Raw genomic sequence first — 21,977 nt, 5'->3', positions numbered from 1 at the left:
TACTGATCCCGAGGATTATCCAATTATCTGGATCTAGGGATGACGATCCCCCAGGGCTGACACAATCATTGTCCTTTAGAATATTTAAGCTTCCCAGACACGACATACTTAAGATAAGTAAGATTAGAATAAAGCAAGTTGTCTAGAGGTAGTGGAGAAACTATTTTCTTGGAAGATATTTTCTAGTGGAACACTTGATGAAAGTCAAAAATGTGGTTCCTACCGACACAAAATATTTAGGCAATTTTTTTGGACTGTTTCTTGGTCTGGATATTGTGGAAATACAAAGAGGGATCAATCAACAAATGGCTTCTTTGGACGCTTGCATGGAGTATAAGTACGTGAGATTTGTAAAAGTGTTTGGTTACAAACATAGCTTTGTCCTGCATAAATTAAACCCAGCAGTTAACTTGGTGCTTTTCAATGGACAACAAATTTAACAAATCAAATTGTATAGTTTTTTTCAAGGACTCATTTCCCACCTAATTGTACAAGACGTTCGCTTTAACCAAAAAAAAAAAAAAAAGATTTTTCGTGTATAAAATAAAATTAAACAAGCGAAAACCAAGAAATACAAGATTTACACGGTTTGACTATATCTACGTTCAAGGATGAAAGGTGAGTTTTCCCTTTATTTGAGACTGATTACAGTCCATATAAAATCGTAGATTTCAAAATCTGATACCAAATTTCCCTTTTAGTTACAATCCCCTTCTACCAACAGAATACAAGACATAAACATAATAATACCCAGGGAGGTAAAATGTATGATTGGAGACATCTTAACAAAATTGCAATTTTTAAGAAAAAAAATGTCAAAATAATGCCCACTGAGGCAATACCAGTACCCTTACCCTTCATGATTTATATTTCTCATCCCAAGCATGAGAATGTGTTTGGGTACAGAAAAATGGACCCTAGTCATCACAAGCATGCAACACACGCATGGCTCCCCTTAGTCGCCATCACTCATGCACCCTAGAAGCTTGATAGTTCGAGACTTCGAGTAAATGATCGTTAGCCACTCCAAATATTTAGTGAATACCAACCCAATTGCCTTACTTGGGATCATAGAAAAAGTTCCTTATAAACTCCCACACAGGGTTGGTTGGCTGTTGTCACAAATAGGTTCAATTCATGGATACAACTTTATGTGATACCGCCCCCATATTAATACAATTTCGGTCATGCCATTTGCATCTCAGCTTGAAATATTGGATTCAACTTCAGTGTCTTCTTTGCTAAATTGCGGATATCTTCTCTGGAGGACTCGTACGAAATACGAATAAGTTCATCTACTGCTCCACTGGATATGAAATCCTGGGTATTTTCCTCTGCAAAAATATGACAGCCACCACACTCTCCATTTCTTCTTCAATAATAAAATAAACATGTAGGCAGATGCATCACAAAGAGAGAATTCATATTCAAATACATGTTTTGAACTTCAGAATAATAAAAAACAAAAACAAAAAAACCATGAAGGCAAGACTGCAACAAGAGAAGTTGGATAAAACAGAACACATTTCCAAGAAATGTTTCTTATGGCTTTTAGTGCACAAAAGCACCATCCTAATTCATACTGATTCTATATAGAAAGAGATAGCAATGAAAGATCAAGAGCAAGTCAAATCATTTAAAAGAGAAAAAAATGAGCCGAGAACCAGGTAATAAACAACAGCATTTTTCCTTGTGATTCTCGCAAATCCGTTGTAGAGGAGAATGCAAGAAAATATTTTATTTTAGATTTTCAAGTGAAAAAACCTTCTGATCCCCGATAAAGTAATATCATACCCCAAAAAAACAGGCAAGTTGTAAAAGTCCGGTTATAATTTGACTTCAGTAGAGATTAAAAGAATATTAGAGCCTAATTAAACCATACACTTATTAATATTAGAATCAATTCTCCGGATAGGATACCCATATCCATATCTGAGTTTTGGATTCAGGAAAAACTGAGTCATAGCCCCATTTCTCATATTCATACCTTATCTTAGCACCTTAAGCAAGAAATGAACCAATTAATCTGAGATGAGAAGAGTATAGGAAAATATAATAACCAATATTATTTCATGCAATATAAACCAAGAGTCAAGAGTCATGTAAAGGCACACCTAGAAAGATCAGTTTAACCTAGGGTTGATGAAGTAGGCAAACAAACACATACAGTAACATACCATTTTGAGCTAGATGACAAAGAGCAAGCTCGATGTGACGTCGGGTTGAAGCTGAAGTAATAGTAGAGTTAGCAATCAACCATGCAAGCGCACCTTCCTCTATAAGAAGAGAACGCCCCTTCCTATATCCTGCAGTAAGTGGAGAGCTTGCCTTAGTACAAAAGGTTGGTATAGAGACAAGCATGATCTGTAATTGTGTAAAAGATAGAAGAGATAACATACACAGACCTTGAATTTTTCCCCGAGATTCACATTTCGCAAAGTTAGCTATTCCTCTAGCAATCTGTGCTATAACGTCACTATTTCCAGATTGAAGCATTCCCAAAAGTGCCTTGATGCCGCCATCTTCTTTAAGCATCACATGTAACTTCTCTGTGAAAGAAGTTGCGCATCAGAACTCAGCAGACACGAAATATTATCAATACTATATACCCTCTAATGATCACAAAATACTCAGATATCTAAATAATCTTCTACAGAACTTGGAAGTAGTTTGTTTAAAAGAGCACAGCCTACATGAATAAGTAGCCGTATAATATACTTCCTTGCAATGGTAAAACAATAATATGTTAGGTAAGAAGTCTCTCCAATTACTTGACCAATATTTTACAAATCATAAAAAACAAATGATGCTGAAGCCAAAAAAGAAAGAAAGAAACTAAGTCGGAAAATATTCATCAAAACATCTTGATTGAACCCATGTGCCAAGTTGAAATCTGTAGTGGCCACGGTGTTGACAAAGAGAAGGGAGGAGAGGGGAAAATAGAAAAATAATGATGTAAAGTCCTTGAGTGCCAACCTCGTCACTTTGCTTTCATTATATTATTAACAAAAAGGAAGAATCTGTTTCATACAATACAATAAGAAAAATCATGTCTTCGGTCTTCCGACAACTTCTTATGCAGATTTTGGTGGGACCTAAATTGAACTCTTTGCAAGTTACACATGATATAAATCCAAGAACTACCCAACCTTTATTAGAACCATCAACTGGTTGTACCGGACGGAAAGCAGTCTTTGGAGGCATACCAAAGTTCAGAGAAATACTAAATCAATGAATCTGCTCTTCTAAACAAACTTCTTTCCTGTAGGTAGGTGAGTGAGGACAGAGCTATTGACCTCATGGTTGCAATGCAAAACATCAAGCAATAGGTTTACAAGCTTAGCTCTCCAACAGGAATGATTTATCAGTTAAAACTTAAGAGTGGACTACATGCATACTTGTCTTTTCCAGTAAGGACCTTTGTTGTTAGGTGAAAGGCCATAGGTTCAAAATCCATTTCCACATCACAGGCTTACAGGTAACCCTAAGCAATTTGAAAAAGTGGATCCAAGAGTGAGGTTCCCTGATGATTCTTTACATAGAGCTTTCCCATTTTAATATTCGTACACAACATGAAAGGTGATGATGAGCTATCCATTTTCAGTGTAATCAGATAGGCAAATAATGCTCAGTAGAACTTGCAATATCACACACTATGTTACCAGATATGCCAAGTAGGTGACTAGATTGAAGCATCCATTTTGACGCAAATGGATAACATATTCACTGCATATATGATGTCAAATTTCTTCAAAAGACAAGATCATTTTCTACAGATAGGGATACATAAACAGTCTTATATTTTAGTTCGATAGATAACCAAAAAAAAAAGGAAAAAAGTCATGTGCTTTTACACGCATATAATGAGTTTGGCAGGACCAACAAAATGACCGTTCATCTCAAATTGAATGGGCAACGAAAACACAGAAAAGAATTAGCTAATATAGAGAATAAGGTGAAATCATCTTTAGCTTACGGTTTCCACATAAATTTGCAATTGCTCCAGCCACCATTCGCAGGGTCTGAGGATCATCTGTTTTCAATGCTATATTTGCTAAGAGCTGAGCACCTCCTTTGCTCATTATTAAGACTTGATTCAACTCTGAAAAGATAGACCAGAGATTTCCTTTAAAAACAAATCAAAGATTTCATGAAATATAAGCAATGGAAATGTCTTGTTTGCCTTAAATTTCATGATAATGGCATGTACTGATATATGAGTGAAATGAAATGCAAATTAACTCGAATGCCAGCCATGGAGGTCAAATTTAATTTGGATAAATTTGCACATCTATCCAATAGGGAAGTGATGAATGGGGAAGTGTTATAGAAATTGTGACATCTTATTCAACCACACTGCTATTGAAGCATTACCAAATAACTTCTCACCCTGGATAGAATCTAGTAGCGTTTGTAAAACATGGGTAATAGTACTCACTAGGCTACAATGGGGAAAAAATTGCACGACTGCCACAGAACCATAGTCACCAAATTAAGCGACTTACTGAAAAAACCACGATTAAATCGTGCTTTTTTTTCTTCATCGATTTAATTGTGACTTATACGAATTTCACAATTAAATCACAAACTTTGCAATTCAATCAGGAAAAACAAAAGATGACATTGATGCACTAGTAAGAGAACATGACCTTGATGAAGATGATGATGACCATTTTACCGATGAAGTGTTAGATAATGAGTAAATCACAAACTTTGCGATTCAATAGGGAAAATCAAAAGATGACATTGACACACTAGTATTAGAAGATGACCTTGATGAAGATGATGATGACCATTTTACCGATAAAGTGTTAGATAAGAAAGATGATGACATTGATTTTGAATGAATCCTAAATTGGACTCATGATTGTAATCTTTTTATATGTTGAACAATATAAAACCTTGAATGTGTTATAAACCTATGTTTATTTGTTGCGGATGCATGGATGATATCAATATGGGGTTTTATGATTTATTATTGTAGTTTAATATGGGATTTGATTATATAATATGCGAACACCACCTAGTAGGAATAATTACACAGCCCCAACCCTAGTTCAAAAAAAAAAAAATTTCCATTTTTCCTGAATTTACCGAATTTTTTCCTTGTCAACTTATTCCCAAACCCCGACTTGGTGACAATGCAAGAACCAATGCTCAAAGGAATGTACTTCGTTCACAATTATCAATGAACTAATAAGAAAAGGATTGTTAATCATATGCAATACTTTTTGCAAATGATGAATTCTTTTGATCTTTTAATTTTGGGATGAACAATGAACTGAGAGAAGAAAGGATGAGAATTATCAGGAAAGAGATGCCTAATTTATTACATTAGAAGATATATTATGAGTAGAGTCCTCACTTATTCAAGATATATTATCTCTCTAATTCATGTCTCTCTTCTCTTTTCTTAACCACTCGTCCCATCCTCCACAAAATAATCATAAATCTAGGGTTACAATCAAGAAATGGTCCAAATCTTTAACCTTCCAAAAAAAATCTAAGATTTTAGTCAGAAATTTTGGATTGTTACACAATATGGATCAAAGTGCGAAGCGAAACTATATTAATGTTGGACTTTTTTGTTATTATTCTTTTCTCCCAGATCAAATTTGGCCCAAAGAGTTTGCCCGTCCAGAATCCAGATGTGAATCTAATGGACCTACAATTAGGTTCTTATTCAAATAAGTGATTTGAATATCCAATGATTATGCAAATGTGGCAAAAAAATAAAGCATAACTTCATGTGAGTTAACGTCCTAAATTGAATAGTGATATTTCATAATTCAGTTATTTAGTATCATGTAGTCTGTATGTGTTCTCTTGTCTGCCTAAGTCATCAGGCACACACTTTGGCACCAACTAGTGGGTCAGCTACAACGATTCTCCTAGACCTTTTGATAACCTTGGTATACTGAAGAAAATGGCTTCAAGCAATTGTTATATTTGAGGCCCAACCATCTAACTAGAAGAACTTACTTAGAATTCTAGAAACACGTGATTTGTGATTTGTCATTTGTGATTTGTGATTTGAACATATCCATGTGCAAAACTAAGGGTCACGAAGCACATTAAGGTGGTCCATCCACATTTTGATTCAAGCAGCCATTGACAGCATCTATACCATGGTAACAGGTACCCATTGACAATTTTCAAACTCTAGCAAAGTTTGCATTTTCTTGGCTATTGAAAATATCATTAAGTCACAAAGAGGCTTAGAAACAATGTAATAAAATAATCTCCAAAATATCATGGAACATCCGGCAAGTTTTTTTTTTTAGAAATTCAGAGGTAAAGAAAAATGCATAAATTTTGGAATTATAATAATGTTTATTCTTTTCTAGTTTTTATCTTTCACCAAATGAAATTGAAGAAAAATCAAATTTTCAAAATCCAAATAGATTTTCGTATACAAACAAATTCCAAATTCCGAAATGAAAATTTCCACTATGGTGCATATAAGGAGAAATAAGCACATACGAACATGACTCCATTTATCTGGGAACTAATTAACTCAACCAATTTCTAGAAAACTGTCTTTACACACCAACTTCCAATAATATATGTACAAAAACCAAACTTGTAACTGACAAGGGTTAGAAAATTTTGGTTGGCCAGTCTAATTAGAGGCCTTCTTGCACATTCAACTAGATATTTAAATTTGTAATATGTTTTGGTGCTAGTCCTCTTACTGCAATGGAATGTCTTCCCATATCTAAAAAGGTATGCCAGGAAAATAAACAGAGTTGGAATATTCATTATAGAATTTGTCTTTTTATAAGCAATTATTGATAATTCCTGATAATTCAAAAGCTCGAATGTATAAACCAAACAAACAAGCACGGTAGTGAGAAGGAGTACCACTCATTGCCAAGTTGGCTATAGCCCCTGAAGCAACTCGGTGAATCGTTGCATTTTGTGATGATCCCAAAAGCATGAGAAGAGCATCTAAACCCCCCTCCTCAACAATCTTCGCTTGATTTATATCTGCAATAATGAAGATATCTTTAACTGGCATGGAAAGATTTATCTGACTACCTTCAACTCACTTACAGAAGAAAATAGAGAAAATAAGTTCCGCAATAATAGGAATATGAAAAGTCTATCTAATTTGTAAAATTATCCGCTCCAAGCAATTTTTGGGATAAGTATCAAGCAAATTGTTTTTACAACAAAAATCTGTAAGGGTTTTTCATACTAAGATAAACTTTATACACTAACTAATATTATGTACCTTCAGCAGCAAGGTTGGCTACAACCTTCACAGCATGAATTTGGACTTCTAAGTCGTCAGATCTTAACATTGCTACAATCTTTTGAAGACCAACTGAATAAGTCACATCAAACATATTGCAAATCAGGATAGTTCAATAAGATGCATAAAGAAGTCACAAAATTATCCTCTTTAATGTTTAATATTGATAAATCATGCCTTCCTCAAAAATCTTTGAAATAGTTGCCCTTTGACCAGATATTGTCTCTCTTGGTTGGTTTGAGTTGAGTAAACTCATTGTGGTTCCCGATCCTGAAGGTACCTTACCAATATTTTCTTTCATGTATGACTTTCTATCCTGAAGAACATTGAAACGCAAAACCAGAAAACATGAATGCACGATTGAAGAAAGTAATATCTGAGGATGAAATAAACAACATACCTCAGATATGCTATCTTTATCAGATATAAGCCTTTTCAGTTTGACACAATTATCTTCAAGATGCTTTCTTTGCCTCTCTTCAACTGATAGTTTTTGCCTCATCGTATGAATGTCTTCATTCAGTATTTCCTAACATAAAATTTAGTGATATCTTGTCAAAGAAATATTAGAAGAAACAGTAAAATTTTAGATAACTAGCATATCATGCCATATAGGTTCAGATATCAGCAATCTACCATATAAAATTATACTACAAATAAAGATGATCTAAACTTACAAGAATTTTTCAAGCACAGCCATCCAATACCATATGTCAACCATACCTTCTCTGATAATAGCTCCTCATTTTCTGCTTTCAAAGATTGAAATTCATTCAGAGTCTTTTCATGCAGCTGACTCATTTCCTCTAGCTTTATCCTAAGCTCATCAATCTCCTTTTTTCCCTGAATCTGGAACATATTTTGTTTTTGGATAAATTATCGATCAAAAAATTGTTATGGATAAATGAAAAAGTCTAGCAAATTGAAGTCATTCAGGAGAAAACGTAGAAACATAAGAACCCAAATTAAAATATATTGGCAACTTGACCAAAGTTGAGAAAATTTTAATATACAGATTCCTTGGCCTGTTGAAGACCACCATCCCCTCTTAGGTATCCAATGACAGAATTTGAGATGCCGATGGTTCAAAAATAAAGTGTCACACAGATGGAAGAGGAAAAATAGGACCATAAGAACAATACAAGAAGATAACTGACATATTTCTTTTTGTTGGTTTCGAATGTAACACACAAGAAAGTTGGAAGTACATAAAGTTTCTGAAAAAAGGTCAAATTTTCCATTAAGGGTATGTTTGATTGCACATGGAAAATAGGGTGGAAAATCAATTTCCATGGAAAATGATATTTTTCAAGTGTTTGATTGCACATGGAAATGGAATTCATTTTCCACCCCATTCAAAAAGTCCACTAAATCATGGATTTCACTTTCCCACCCATATGGGTGGGAAAATGAAATCCACCCATATTTTCCATCATCAATTCACCACCACCACCACCACTACCACCACCACCACCATCACCATTACACTAACCTCATCATCGTCGTCATCGCCGTCGTCACCATCGCCGTCGCCATCGGCTCCGTCTCCGATCACCTTCTATCTTTCTTCTTCTTTTTCTTCTTCTCATTCTTCTCCATCCCTCACCTCATCCGCCACCACTACCACCACGTTCTCCCCCCATCTTCCTCACTTACCTCCGTCGCCACCGTCACAGCCGTCGTGGCCGCCACCGCCGTCATGGCCGCCACAGTCGCCGTCGTGGCCGCCACCGTCGCCGCCACCTTCGTCGCCACATCCTCCCCCCTCCCTCTTCCTCGTCATCTTCTTCTTCCTCTCCCCCTCCTATCATCTTCTTCCTCCTTCTCCTCTTTTTTTTTTTCTTAATATTTTTCCATGATTTTATCCATGTGAAATCAAACAATGGAATTTGATTTTCCAACCCTACCTATTTTCCACAACTAATTTTCCATGGATTTCAAATTCCATGGAAAGTGACTTTCCATGCAATCAAACATACCCTAAGTAAAAAAACAAATAATCAGAGGAAAGAGAACAAAAAGTATATAGTATTCGACTTGATCTATTTAAAAATAAACCAAAATCACAAAGCTAACCTGAATTGACTTTTGCTGATCGCTCAGGATTTTCTTTACTACAGCCAATTGTTCTTGTGCACTTTCAGAGCGGACATGCTCATCTTCTAGTTGCTCAATCAACTCTGCTATTTTCTTCTCATACATCTGAGTAGTGTCTGCAAGTACCTTTTGGTATGTGGAGTTTTCAAGCTGGTTTTGCTACTATCAACAAAAAGTAGTATTAGAGAGTGCACTCATGGATGCTAAAATCCATGGTAAATTAAAGGGGAAACTTGAAGAATGTAAGATAAGGAAATACATAGGATATGAAGAGAAGATATCATCAAGCTTTAAAATTTCAACTCAAGGCATTATATCGGTCAAGTGAAAAAATCGAGATTGTCTCGACCAAGACAATCTGAGAGAACCTTTCAGGGTCATGTTTTAAACCATGTATCACAACCTTCAATCAACCAACACCGTTGGAGGAAGACAATATCTGGTCAAAAGGCCACTATTTCAAAGATTGGGAACTACAATGAGTTTAACTCGGAGATACAACGATCTACTCGTCAATCAACCAATACTGATTATGGTAGCGTACTCAGTTTTTTAAATAAAATCTAAAATTGAAGAGAGATCAAATGGAACACTCAGGAGAATTACATTTTCTTTGGTTTCTATTTTTTGTTAGTTTGTTCTCAGACATGAGAAATGAAAAGAATTTATAGACTTTAGTCGTCCAACGCTACTTCATCTACGGGATACACCTCTATGTTGCAACCCATCAAGGAAGTAATGCCCTTGTGATGAAGTGCCCTGTCATGGAAGAGATACATCTTAACAAGAAGAGATGAAACGAAATAGTGAGTCTCCCAACAGTTTTATTACGAAGGTAAAAAATGAATTAGAGGTGGGGGGGAATAAAAAGGACTCGTGAAAAAATGTTGTCAAATTTTTTATTAAAAGGAACATTTTTCATTAGACAAAGCCAACAAGTGGGCCCATGGTCCAAGTCCAACCTGATGTGGTTTGGCATAAGTGTGTGTGCATGTGGTTACCATGGTCATTGTCTCATCTTATCTTTACCGAAGGATATAGAAGACCACAAAGGTTCAATGAACTATCTAATAAGAGGAAAAAACTATGAAATGCATCATAACCAAGTAGGCCACTTCAGAGCGAATTATTTTCATTCATCCTAAGTTATATTGCATAATATGTACATGAATCTAATGAGCATATAGAAAACTTTAAGAACCAATCCCGCTTTCTCATAATGGAGGCCCCACACCCCATAAAAAGTGGGTCCCGAGCCCCTTTGACCATGAAACAACCCCAAAACAGCAGAGTATTACTTAGCAATTAATGCCCCCTAGATAGAGAAATTAAGTTGTTGTCACATAAGAGAGAAGAAAAGGTAAGTTTTTTACATATAATATAGATAAAGGGAGATACGAGGTTGTCATCACACACACAAATATATATATAGTCATTGTCATTGTTATTGTTATTGTTTCCATAGGGAGAGATGTGAGAATAATCTTGGATGAGGCAATTTTCGAATTTTCTTTCTTTGTAAAAAGATAAAAGGGAAGATACGGGTAAGAATAACCATCAATAAGTTAGGGTAACTTTGGCATTTCCTCGGAAATGAGGGATAAAAAGGGAAAAAAGATGTGAGGAGAACCGTGGATGAGGATAATTTTGGCATTTTTGCTAAAAAAAGGAACAAAAAGGGAAGTTCAACGCATGTTCGACAGACAGAACAGCCAGCAGCAAACATGGGAAGCCAGAAGAAGATTAAATTATTTATCGCTTCTCCCAATTTTGGCTTCTCGTTTCTGCAAGAAGCATGAATTAAGATGTTCATAAACGGTAATTAGATTTCAAATGCACTTTTGAGCTCCATGAAGTAGGAAGCAAGATCTGAGTAGTGTTCCCAAACACTACCTAAAGAAATTCAAAACCGTTTCTCTTAGGTCAACATGAAGATAGCAACCATCTGGTCTTGAATCACACCATGTACTACTTTCTCCATATGACATTAACACTTCCATGCTTCGTTGCAATCAGAGAGAACAAGAACTTTATGGTACGTGACAATGTTACTCTTGCAAAATATGGTCCTTGAGGCACTGAATGAGCCTATAACATCACCAGTCAGAGGAGGGCAATCGTGTTGTGGTACCAAATCCAAATCCAGGTCATGTATTAGAGAATGATGAGCCCAACATGCACTCTCTAAATATTTGGGATAAGTTGATTATGACGTTGAAAAACATCAATAAAATTAAAAGAGAAAAACAAATAAGACCCAAGGCCAGTATTGTTCTGAAAAATGGATGTACCTTGCTCTGTTTTAAACTCATTTCAAGGCGTGCAACTTCATCACTCATTGAATCATTATGACTTTTCTGAAGAATCAATTCATCCAGCAGATTTGTGATCTTCAAGTCCAAACAACACTTCTCCTTTGTAAACAACTGCAAGCAAGAATAAAAAATTTAAATAGCCATTCTGCAACTAAGCATGAAGATGAGCTGAATGTCTTAAAAAAGAGACAATAGAAGACACTGAATACAAATATCATGAAATAATTATCACTAAAAAGTGACAGACTGGCTACCTGAAAATGTTCAAGTATGAACCTAATCATTGAGCATTGTTAATTAACTACTTCATATATCGAAAACAAAAATATGAACCACAAAACAAGATACAGAGGTGCGTCTAAAGATATAACTGATAATTTGGGTAAATACATTTGCAATGCATAATAAAAGCACCCCCTGGGAATAACTCCTTGAAGAATATTCACATGGAGCCCGAAGCTATGTAGCAAACCATGAATCCTTATGCCAATCCCCAACATCAATATGATGTTGCAGACACATTGACCTTGCTTGGACTCTTCTATAAGGGAGAATTATTGATGCTGAACAAGTGGCAGATTCCAACACTTGGCAGTCCATTATTTTTTTGTCCTAATTGCAAGATATTGGTAATATTTGACATAGATTACGACCTCTACCCTTTCCAATTGAAATTTTCTTTGTAGCAAACATACCATTATGTGTACATATGTTTACTTTTCTATAGCAATGTGGAGCACAAATTGTAAGATATCTCCTCACATAATTGATTATCATCCATATTATTGTCTCAAAATTACATTGTTCTAAATTATTGAAAATATGATGTCAAGTCCACGAATCCTATATTTCAGGGTTGGCCAAAACCAACACTTTGTACCCATTAAGACTTTGAAACCCATACCGGTTTCTATGAACATAGCCGACACATTTGTAAACTATTCCATATGTCAAGATTACTTTTGAAATTTTATTTTTCACTATAAGTGCATAACCTAGAAAGAGTGTGTTTAGATAATCTGTTATACATTAAAAAAGATAGGTTGATGTGATTAAAATCATATAAAGAAATAAAATATACAAGTCATACCTGGAAAAAAATTAATATTGGAAGGATTTCTTTCATAGACTGTGCAAGCATGTGTTTGACATTTGATTCTTTGTCCATCACTAAAAAAAATGATGCAAAACAAGTTGGGGAAGGGAGTGGAACTCAACCAAAAAGATCAGAACAAAAGCTACAATGTGAATGACAGAGAGAGAAAGCTCCAATGACCACTGGGAAATGGAAGCCAAGAGATTTAAATAACCAAAGACCATACAATGGCAGACCACGAGATTGAAGCTCAACTCTACTCTTACTTACTCTCTTCAATGGATGGGAAGTTAAGGCTTCTACCCCTTACACAAGCACTCTCATACGGAGGAAACTGTGCTTAACACACAAAGCATCTTTGCTTTGTATTCAATCTTCAACTAAATAACCACCATATCCTACTACAATGGGTTTGTTGTACGAAGCCCCAATCCCTAGGCCAATATTGACCACTGGGTCTTCTAGGAAAAATATAGAACCCATGCAAAATTCACGAAATTGCCCAATTTTCTTAAAGTTCCCAAAACAACAGCATCCAACAGAAGAAACCCTAAGAATATCACGTTTCTTACCTTGGCTCTGACAATCACATCAGAAGATTATTATTTCTTGTAACATAAGTCCAAAGAAATTCAATTAAAAGCCAAGAGACAAGAGAACTGCCCCTATATATATACTCAAAAGAAAAAGAAGGAAATTTTTTTTTTACCTCAGACCTAGCAGATAGACTGTTTTCTATTTCAGCAAAGGAGTTTTGACACTCTCTCAGCTTGTTTTCCATCTCTTCTTTGTCATCTTCTCTCAACTTTTGTTGCCTTTCAATTTCTGCAGTTAGATGGTCAACCTGATTCTCAAGTTTCCGACAATGACTTTCATAATCAAATTCTTCCTTGAGCTTCACCATGTTTACTATCTTCATAGCCTGCAACAACAGCAAGTAAATATAAGACCAGTCTTTAGTGACAAAAAAGAATTGTTGAGAATGACATAACAATTAGTTATAGTTTTTTATTTGAATTGATCTAGAATAGATACTATAAGAATGAAAGGTGGACGAGGTCATGGGGCTCGAATAACAATTAAACTGGTCCTGATCCCAGGAATAATACATCAACTAATATGTGAAGCATAACTGGTCAAAAAAACATTGTTATCCCAATCCTAATCATTAAATATAACTGCCATAGATTTTTCATGGGTGAGAAAACTAATATATTGATTATGTATGAAAAGAGAACACAACCAGGAAAATGGAAGAGAATTTCAATATCCCAATTATTCATTTTCTCCAAGAAGCAGTGGCAATCCACTTCAACTTGTTCAACTCTCTCGAATTATGGGAGGTATTTTATAAAACTATGATTCAGATGTTGTGAAAAACAACAATTGGGATTCTTACTCTGCACATAAGTCATTCCTCTTGAATGTGAACAAGATCAACAAAAAATAGATTGTAACCATGATTGGTGAAGTCATCCACTCACGAAATCTTTGATGGAGATGAAATATTGCACTTGGTAGCAGGATTGCCTGTGAGGCAACATTTTGTGGTGCGTTCTTCCATTTGTGATTATGTGGGCCATATGGATGGAATTGAGTCTCACTCTCTCTCACTAGCCCATCTAGTATTTATGGATTTTTCAGCCTCTTTAATAAAATCCTCCTATCACCGGTCCAAAAATTGAAAGAAATTCCTGGGAAGAGCATTCCTATCATATTTTAACTACCTATATGATTTGCTACTAGAAGTAGGCAGGTAGCTATTTGGTGAAGACAATGTCAAGCAGATTGATCTTCAAAAAATTTACTAAATGGCGCATCTGACATATTTTTCAGTAATTTCAACATGCAATTTCTTTGATACATGAAGAAACCATCATCACCAAGTTATGTCAATTTGCATGAAATGCAAGTTTTTCCTGATTTTTTTTCATAAGCTCCAAGAACGAACAGAACTTGTTCATTGCTTGAAATGTTGAATTTTTCTGAACTCAAGAGTGTCATAGGATGGTATGCAGATTAAATAAGGGAAATGTTCAGCACCAAACATTTTGGCAAAACATTTTTCAAAACATGGGTTAGAAGTTTTGGAATGGGCTGATTTTTGGTGAGGATGATCTCTACGATGAGGAGATCTTCATCACCAAAAATCAGGAGATCATCATCACCAAAAATCAGCCCATTCTAAAACTTCTAACCCCATCAAAAATGGTTTACAAAAAATGGACAGTCCACGATTTTTCAACTTGTAAACATGGGGCTAAAAGTTTTGGAATGGGCTGATTTTTGGTGAGGATGATCTCCGAGATCATCCTCACCAAAAATCAGCCCATTCCAAAACTTCTAACCCATCTAGGACAAAAATGGTTGGCTAAAATGTTGGCCAAAATGTTTGGTGCTGAACGGGACCCATTAAATAATAACAGTTTACTGAGAATTGATAACAGCAAAAAGGAGAAGAGGCATCCTCTACAAATAGATGCAAACACTATATTTGGGAACATGACAAACAAGGGTCCATTGGCAGTGACAATTATGAATTGGCTGTGTAGTACCTCCAAGACTTGAAGTGCATGATTACCATACAATTGAGAATGCCCACATATTGATGGGAAGCCTAGATAGAGAAGAATGCCTCTATAGCATTTCATCATCAGGTGGGATAGCCATAACCCGTCAATGACATGGTAATTGAAAGATTGGAAGGTTACAGGAAATGATAAAAGAAGCAAAGGTTTGATACAGAAAACAATATGATCCAGAATTGACAAATTTCTTACATTATAGCAGGACTATTCCCAAATCCCGAATATTTAAAGCACAAAGTATTTTGCAGTACTTACTCGTTGTCCAAACATTATTGTGCTTGCGGTTTCCGCATGATGTCGTGCAGATGGCCCAATTGTTATTATAAGTGAGGTCCTTGCAGTACCTGCATAGAAAATAACTAATGATAAGCTATCCAATAGATTCAACTAAGACAGGGTAACAAACCCGGTTGACACATAAGATTGAGCTCAGTTGTAGCTGTAGAATAAATGAACTTCTAAGAATGAGAGAATTGAAAATTGCCCGCATAGAAAATTATAAGAAAAAATAAAGGAATATATTATCTAAAAATAGGAAGTTTTATTTAATGAGCAACTTTAGCAACAAAATGTTCATGGTATGAATGTAGCAGAAATGGATAAATTCCGATGGATGAGTAGAAAGACCAGGATAGACAAAATCAGAAATAAATACATCTCAGGGACTCTACGTATATCTACACTAGATGATAAAATGAACAATGGTCACTTGAGATGGTTTGGACATGTACATAGAAGTCCATTGACGGAACCAATGAGGTGGTGCTTTGGCACAAGTTGAAGGCTCTATAAAGGTGAGAGGAAGGCAAAGAATAAGGTCAATTGTGGTAGCAAAAAAGATTTGAAGTCAAAACCTTTGACAGAAGATATAGCTTCAAATAGAATTGAATGCCAAAAAAAGGATTTGTGTTGCCAATCGCATATTTGGGATAAGGAGTGGATTATTATAATGATGACAATGTTTCACTTAAATTAACTACGCAGTACAAGTTTCCTAGGTAGACAAGAAACAACTGCAATTTCTAACTTAGAATTTTCTTGGCATGACCTAGCCATTTGTTGGCTACCTCCTGGAAGTTTGATTAGTTGGTGACCAATGGAAGCAAGGCAAGCAAAAATACCCCTCAGGGAGGGGTGATCAGGGAATGGGTTAAAAGCTTGATTGTCAATTTGTGGTTGAACATGAAACAAATATTACAAAACAACTAAAAACTACTAGTATTTCATACCATTCTACAAGCCCTTCTGTATTCTATCTCATAATCACAGGTAAAATACTTGAAAAATACAACTGAAAATTAAATATCCTGATAACCTCCAAATGAATCACGAAGCAATCTGGTGAGCTTGGAATCTCTTGTAGGTATATGTGGACTGTTTTCAGCTAATGCATTAATACACTTTCCAAGGGACGTGAGAGAGAGATTAATGGATTTAGCCTCTTCAAGCATGTGACCTTCGCTGCCTGCAACATGAGAATATAATAATGAGAAGTTGTAAGCAACGTTGTAGAACTTACAGGAACATACTGCAAATTTTACCACTCATAGATATCAAAGAGCCTTACTAACCCCATTCTTCTATGATACTTTTAAAAAAAATATCGCAGGTAGAATGTTGTCAAAGAAAATATGTTTTTTGCGATATCAATACTAATGTCCAATACATGAATGATGAATAATATATTCCACGGTATTGGGAAAAATTATTGGACAAACAATAAGACAAATGAGAAATGATAATGAGAAGAGAAGTTTCGGGTCCAAATCGACAGTACCAGGTGGCAGAAATACAGGTTCACAAAACTTGGATGAGATTATGGGTGTTCTGGACTGGGAGTGTACATCAGGCGTCAAGCAATAAAGAAAACCATGTTCTAAAATGTGATCGCCAAGTTCAGTCAGTTCCTTTTATGGAAAATGACCATGTCAAAGGAGTAAAGGGCAGAGCTTAACTTCTTTTAAATATGAAAGGGAGAAAAGGTGCGAATCGAGGCAAATTTCCATTGTTGTGGGATATGTGATCCCAAAAAAGTTAAGAGGCCTTTAACAAGAACCATTCTGGGAATATCATATTCACAGAATAAAATAGTTGGTAGACATAAGTTGGGGCTTAGTTAGACGAAAGTAGAGTATGAACAGTTGCAGAATCTAGAGTATGAACAGTTGCAGAATCTAGACTAAGGAAAAAAGCAGACGCTCAAAAAACTCAGGAAGTAAGATGTGAGAGAAGCAATGAAGCATTTGTGGTATTGAAAAATAGAAAGTAGTTACATGTCATGAAGTCTTTTTTGCTTCTCACACACTCTTTGAATACAAGAAAATTCCCAGATGAAGAATTTAGGCAGTCCTTACGCTCAATGTTTAAAACCTTGTCTCGAAGCAATGTTTCAATCAGGAGAGGACAAAAAAACGAGATGGTCCAGAGTGAAACATTCTGAGACAATCTGAAACTTTCCTAAAACATTCAATGTTTTGGGTATGGATACAATGTTTATCTCTGGTCTCGGATGAAACCGTAATGTTCCACTGAAATGGAACAAACTTTGAACCACACTTCCTCTTGAATCTAGCACAGGGAATGCACCTTGAATATTAAACACGGTAAACACTGAACAATAAAATAGCACATATTATACACTACATAATCCATAGTTGACACTCTTTTCTTGGTAATCACAATTGCATATGATGTCCATTGAAACTAAATATATAAAATCCAAATCCATACCAGATTTGTCTAATCGTTCAGATCCTGCAAGATCCACAATCAGCAGCTTGCTTTTTAGAAGAGTATGTAAGTCAACACCATCAGGTAAATTATTTCTCGTGTCCCTTTCCAGAGAAGTTAATCCATTCTCTACTTTTCCTCGGGAAGATTTTTGGACATAAACCTATAAAAAAAAACACTTTTTATCCATGTTCCGCTTGTGAAGTAAAGTTCTTCGTAAACTAAATATCCAAATACAAAGTAAGATGATGAATTTTTACAGGATGCCCACCATAAGAATGGCATGGCTACGTGAAGATTCTGCATTTATCTTTGTATTTGCTGCATGACGATTTGCCTCACCAATTTGCAGAAGATGTAGAAAGTGGTCAAGATCTCGAACTTTAACTACTGTAGCACCGGGCAAGGACACTTCACCTGTCTTGGGGTCCTCAACAATAGGAATATTATTCTTTTCTGGCATCAGCAAATCTTGTATAGATTCCAAGTATAACTGGAGCAACAAAGTAATAGAATGCATCACAAAAGTAACTTGAATAACCAATTCAGCAGCATATGATTTCAAGCTCCATCCCCAACAACAAATCAAATAGAGATAATGGGAAGTTAAAAAATAAAAATAAAAATAAAATATTTTGGTTGTTCTCTATAGCTACAAAAGCCCTGGTGAAGGAAGTAGTCTATAGCTGCATTTTCTTCTACAGAAACAAAGTATGAGAGCATATTGTGGCTGAGGTTGTTCAGCCATATAAGTTTGTGAACTCCAAACATCTGTGTCAAGCCGTCAAGTATGGTTCAAGTTCCTCCTTTAATAGAGAAGTTGTGGGATCAAACTTCGTCAAGAGACATTTTGGGGCTTGGACCCATTGCTCAGTTGGTTGGTCAATTGCAATGCAATTTTAAGGTCGTGGTTCAAACCCTTCTTATGTAGCAAGAGTGGTGTTATTTGAGTGGCTTCAAATGACCAAATCATGTACTTCATGAATCAACGAGACATAAATGGACATTATCACTTTCTTTTCCATCAATATCAGACGCGAATGTTCACTCCCTGAAATTCTTGGATTGTTGCCTTCTTCATTAAGACAAGTGCAGCGGAAAGACTACTTCGCAAGGTTTACACTCTCTCTTACAGCATCATAATCGTAACGATCTTCTACTAGATTTGCATTTTTATAGGGTACAAATGTAATTTGTTCTTCTTTTTTAGTTGTTCTTTTAATATATAACACAGTATAATTCAGAAGTCCCAAATTGTGGTGAGTCTTCACTCTTGACTAATATTTTCCATGAACAAGACATCTTGAATCATTATGGCATAGTTAGAGTCCTCTTTACTTCCAAGCAACTATTGATCAACGTAAAGGCCTTGAACAAGAAACACAAAATTCTCAAAGTTCATATCCATATAATATAAGAGCTCAATACCTGCAAATAGGAGACTTCCACAGTATCAAAGGTAGGAGACGTATTGGCAATTATATCTTCCAAAGCTCTAACCATAATACCTCGTTCAGATGAGTCGTCTTTACCCAGTCGGCCAACTGTATATGTTTTACCAGTACCTGTTTGACCATAAGCCATCACGGTCCCATTATACCCATTTAATACACTCTGCAAAAATGTACCAAAATGGACATTATATGTTTTAACATGTGAACCAAACATGATAAAGGAAGAAACTGATCCTAACCAAGATGAAGATTTCATCAAAATTACAAAATGCCCATTCTTACTGGTTTCATGATTAACGAAGAAAATAATTTAAAGAAAAAGGGTGCTCAATTATGCAGACAATCAAGCTTTTTTATTACTTACCTCCACTACAGGTTTCGCTACCACATCGTAAACACGCTTCTGAGAAGCACTTTCCGTAAAAACTTCATCAAATTTATAGGATTCAGAGTTCCAATTGTTTTTAATCAATTTCAACCTCTTCAGCTGCAAAAGGGAAAAAAATAATCAAGTGGTCCTAAATTCTTAATAAACCGTCCATTTGCGCATATAGCTATAAAAATGCAAACTTGAGAAACCGAGGAAAAAATATACGATTTTTATAACAAAGGGTTAATAATCACCTCTGGCTGTAGTTCAACACAATCAGCAAAATCAGCGTCAGAATGTAGATCTTCAGCGTTTCTTGGCCGAAGTCTGACGGTAACTCGAACTCTTGCAGGCTCTGTTTCAAAGAGAAACAATTATCAAAACTCACCTCAAAAGAACCCTAAATGAAGAACAAACAAAGAGATAGAGAGAGGAAGAGGAAGAGGAGAGAACCAGAGTCATCGTGAGTGGTGGAATGTGGTGCTCTAGAATTTGGAGTGACAGATCGTCTTGAAGAAGGAACTCTTGAGCGAACGGAATGGTTTCCAGTGGTCCTTGAGGTGTGTGGTTGAGGAATTTGTCTTTCGGAACGATTAATCGATGATTTTAAGGCAGAATTCGACGCCATCACCTAAAATTCTCCAACTCGAATTCGAATCAATTTCTCTGAATCAAAAGTAGAAGATGGAAGAAATGCAGAGAAAGAGAAGACGAAGATGAGTGCATGGGCACACATCAACAAGAGTTGAGGCCGGCACGATCAGATTTTTTTTTTTTTTTAAATGGAGGACTCATTGTACGAGACCAATTCCCGCGCTTTAGTTTTTCTTGTTTTATTACATTTGTGCGTTTGAGAAGCGGCAATTATTTACGGGATATAACGGGGTTTGTAAATTTGTAATTTTGAGGAAGTTTGTCGAATTTGATTACGAAAGGAGTCCGAATGTCTGTGGTGAAGGCGGCAACTAATAGCTTGTGCGAGACAATACTATAGTTTTTTACACGGTAGTTATTTTTGGTTACCTGTCCACTTAGCCTGGTAGGGGTTGGGACATTTACTAAACTTTCTCTTTTTTTTAAATAATCTCTGGTAACTTAATAGGATATTTAGTAAATTTTTTATTTCTTAATGGTCTCTTATTATTGACGAACTCACAGTTTTTTTTTTATTTACTGTCGATCGTCACTTTTTAATTATTGTCGAACTCGATGCTTTATTTTATTTAATGTTAAGTTCACCATTTTTATTTATTGTCGAGTTCGACACTTTTAAAATAAAAAGTGATGAATTCGACGTCAATAAAATCTACTCATTTTTTAATTTTTTCAACTAAAATATATGGAAACATCAACTAAAATTTTGAGATAACGAATTGTTTAGATTATTTCAACTCAAAAGAACCATTTTTTATCGATTTTTATAAAATAAAATAAAAGATAAAAAGTGAAAAAAAAAAAATCTTAATTTTTTACGTACATCTTTAAATATTTGAAAAAAAAACTCTTGAAAATGACTTCTTCTTCCTTTTTAAATTATTTTTGACAAAATAGAGTTCTCAAAACTCAATTGAAATATCAAAAATCTTTTTTTTTTTATTAATGAAAACGATGAATTCGAACTGTTAAAACATTCAATCGGGGAGAAATGTAGAAGATGAGGTCTTGGACTGTTGAGAAAAGAAAAGTTGACTAAATGAATTATTATTAGCAAAACCCCCAAAACTTAAGGATTATTTTAAAAAAAAATCCCTGCACCAAGGTCCTTTAAGTAATTCTCCTTTTTTTTCTTTTTTCTTTTTTAATGATGACATACTCACATCCTTAGATGAACCAATGAGGGGGCTGGCATAACCACTATTCGACTAGGGCTATCCATGAATCCAATCAGATCCAAATTTGGATTCATTCAAGATCCAAAGACTTGGGATCCAAAGCAAGGAACAAGGATCCAATTTGATATCTAACCGGATTGGTTTTGGATCAACCAAATCCTACTACAAGAAGACTCAATAGTAATATCAGGAATACATATAATGATGTAAATACATATTTCTTGTATTTTCTTATAT

The 21,977-nt window shown here is 35.4% G+C and overlaps 1 protein-coding gene across 1 annotated transcript; it reads right to left on the bottom strand.

Annotated features, from left to right (window-relative positions):
- Positions 1 to 464: 464 nt before the first annotated feature.
- MRH2 (Armadillo/beta-catenin repeat family protein / kinesin motor family protein) lies at positions 465 to 20,852 on the bottom strand. Its single transcript, XM_086423430.1, has 20 exons — positions 20,362 to 20,852; positions 20,163 to 20,263; positions 19,903 to 20,025; positions 19,513 to 19,698; positions 18,356 to 18,577; positions 18,085 to 18,247; positions 16,670 to 16,819; positions 15,610 to 15,698; positions 13,476 to 13,688; positions 11,647 to 11,781; positions 9,335 to 9,514; positions 7,982 to 8,107; positions 7,659 to 7,787; positions 7,436 to 7,574; positions 7,238 to 7,330; positions 6,865 to 6,990; positions 3,977 to 4,102; positions 2,406 to 2,549; positions 2,178 to 2,306; positions 465 to 1,334 (listed from the first exon to the last, which is right to left on the bottom strand). The coding sequence occupies exons 1-20, from the start codon at positions 20,534 to 20,536 to the stop codon at positions 1,186 to 1,188; spliced, it is 2,898 nt and encodes a 965-aa protein (XP_086279556.1). The 5' UTR covers positions 20,537 to 20,852; the 3' UTR covers positions 465 to 1,185.
- Positions 20,853 to 21,977: the final 1,125 nt, after the last annotated feature.

The sequence above is a fragment of the Akebia trifoliata genome, chromosome 14 (assembly GCF_017979445.1).
Source record: "Akebia trifoliata isolate Shusen 1 chromosome 14, ASM1797944v1, whole genome shotgun sequence".
Taxonomy (NCBI): Eukaryota; Viridiplantae; Streptophyta; class Magnoliopsida; order Ranunculales; family Lardizabalaceae; genus Akebia; species Akebia trifoliata.
This window is presented reverse-complemented; position numbering and strand designations above follow the sequence as displayed.

Coding starts and splice junctions, on each gene's coding strand:
- MRH2 (XM_086423430.1), bottom strand. CDS start 20,536: ATGGCGTCGAATTCTGCCTTAAAATCATCGATTAATCGTTCCGAAAGA. Junction 13,689..15,609: donor CAATAATGTTTGGACAACGA/GTAAGTACTGCA, acceptor CTGTTGTTGCAG/GCTATGAAGATAGTAAACAT. Junction 7,788..7,981: donor AGGAGCTATTATCAGAGAAG/GTATGGTTGACA, acceptor ATTTTATGTTAG/GAAATACTGAATGAAGACAT.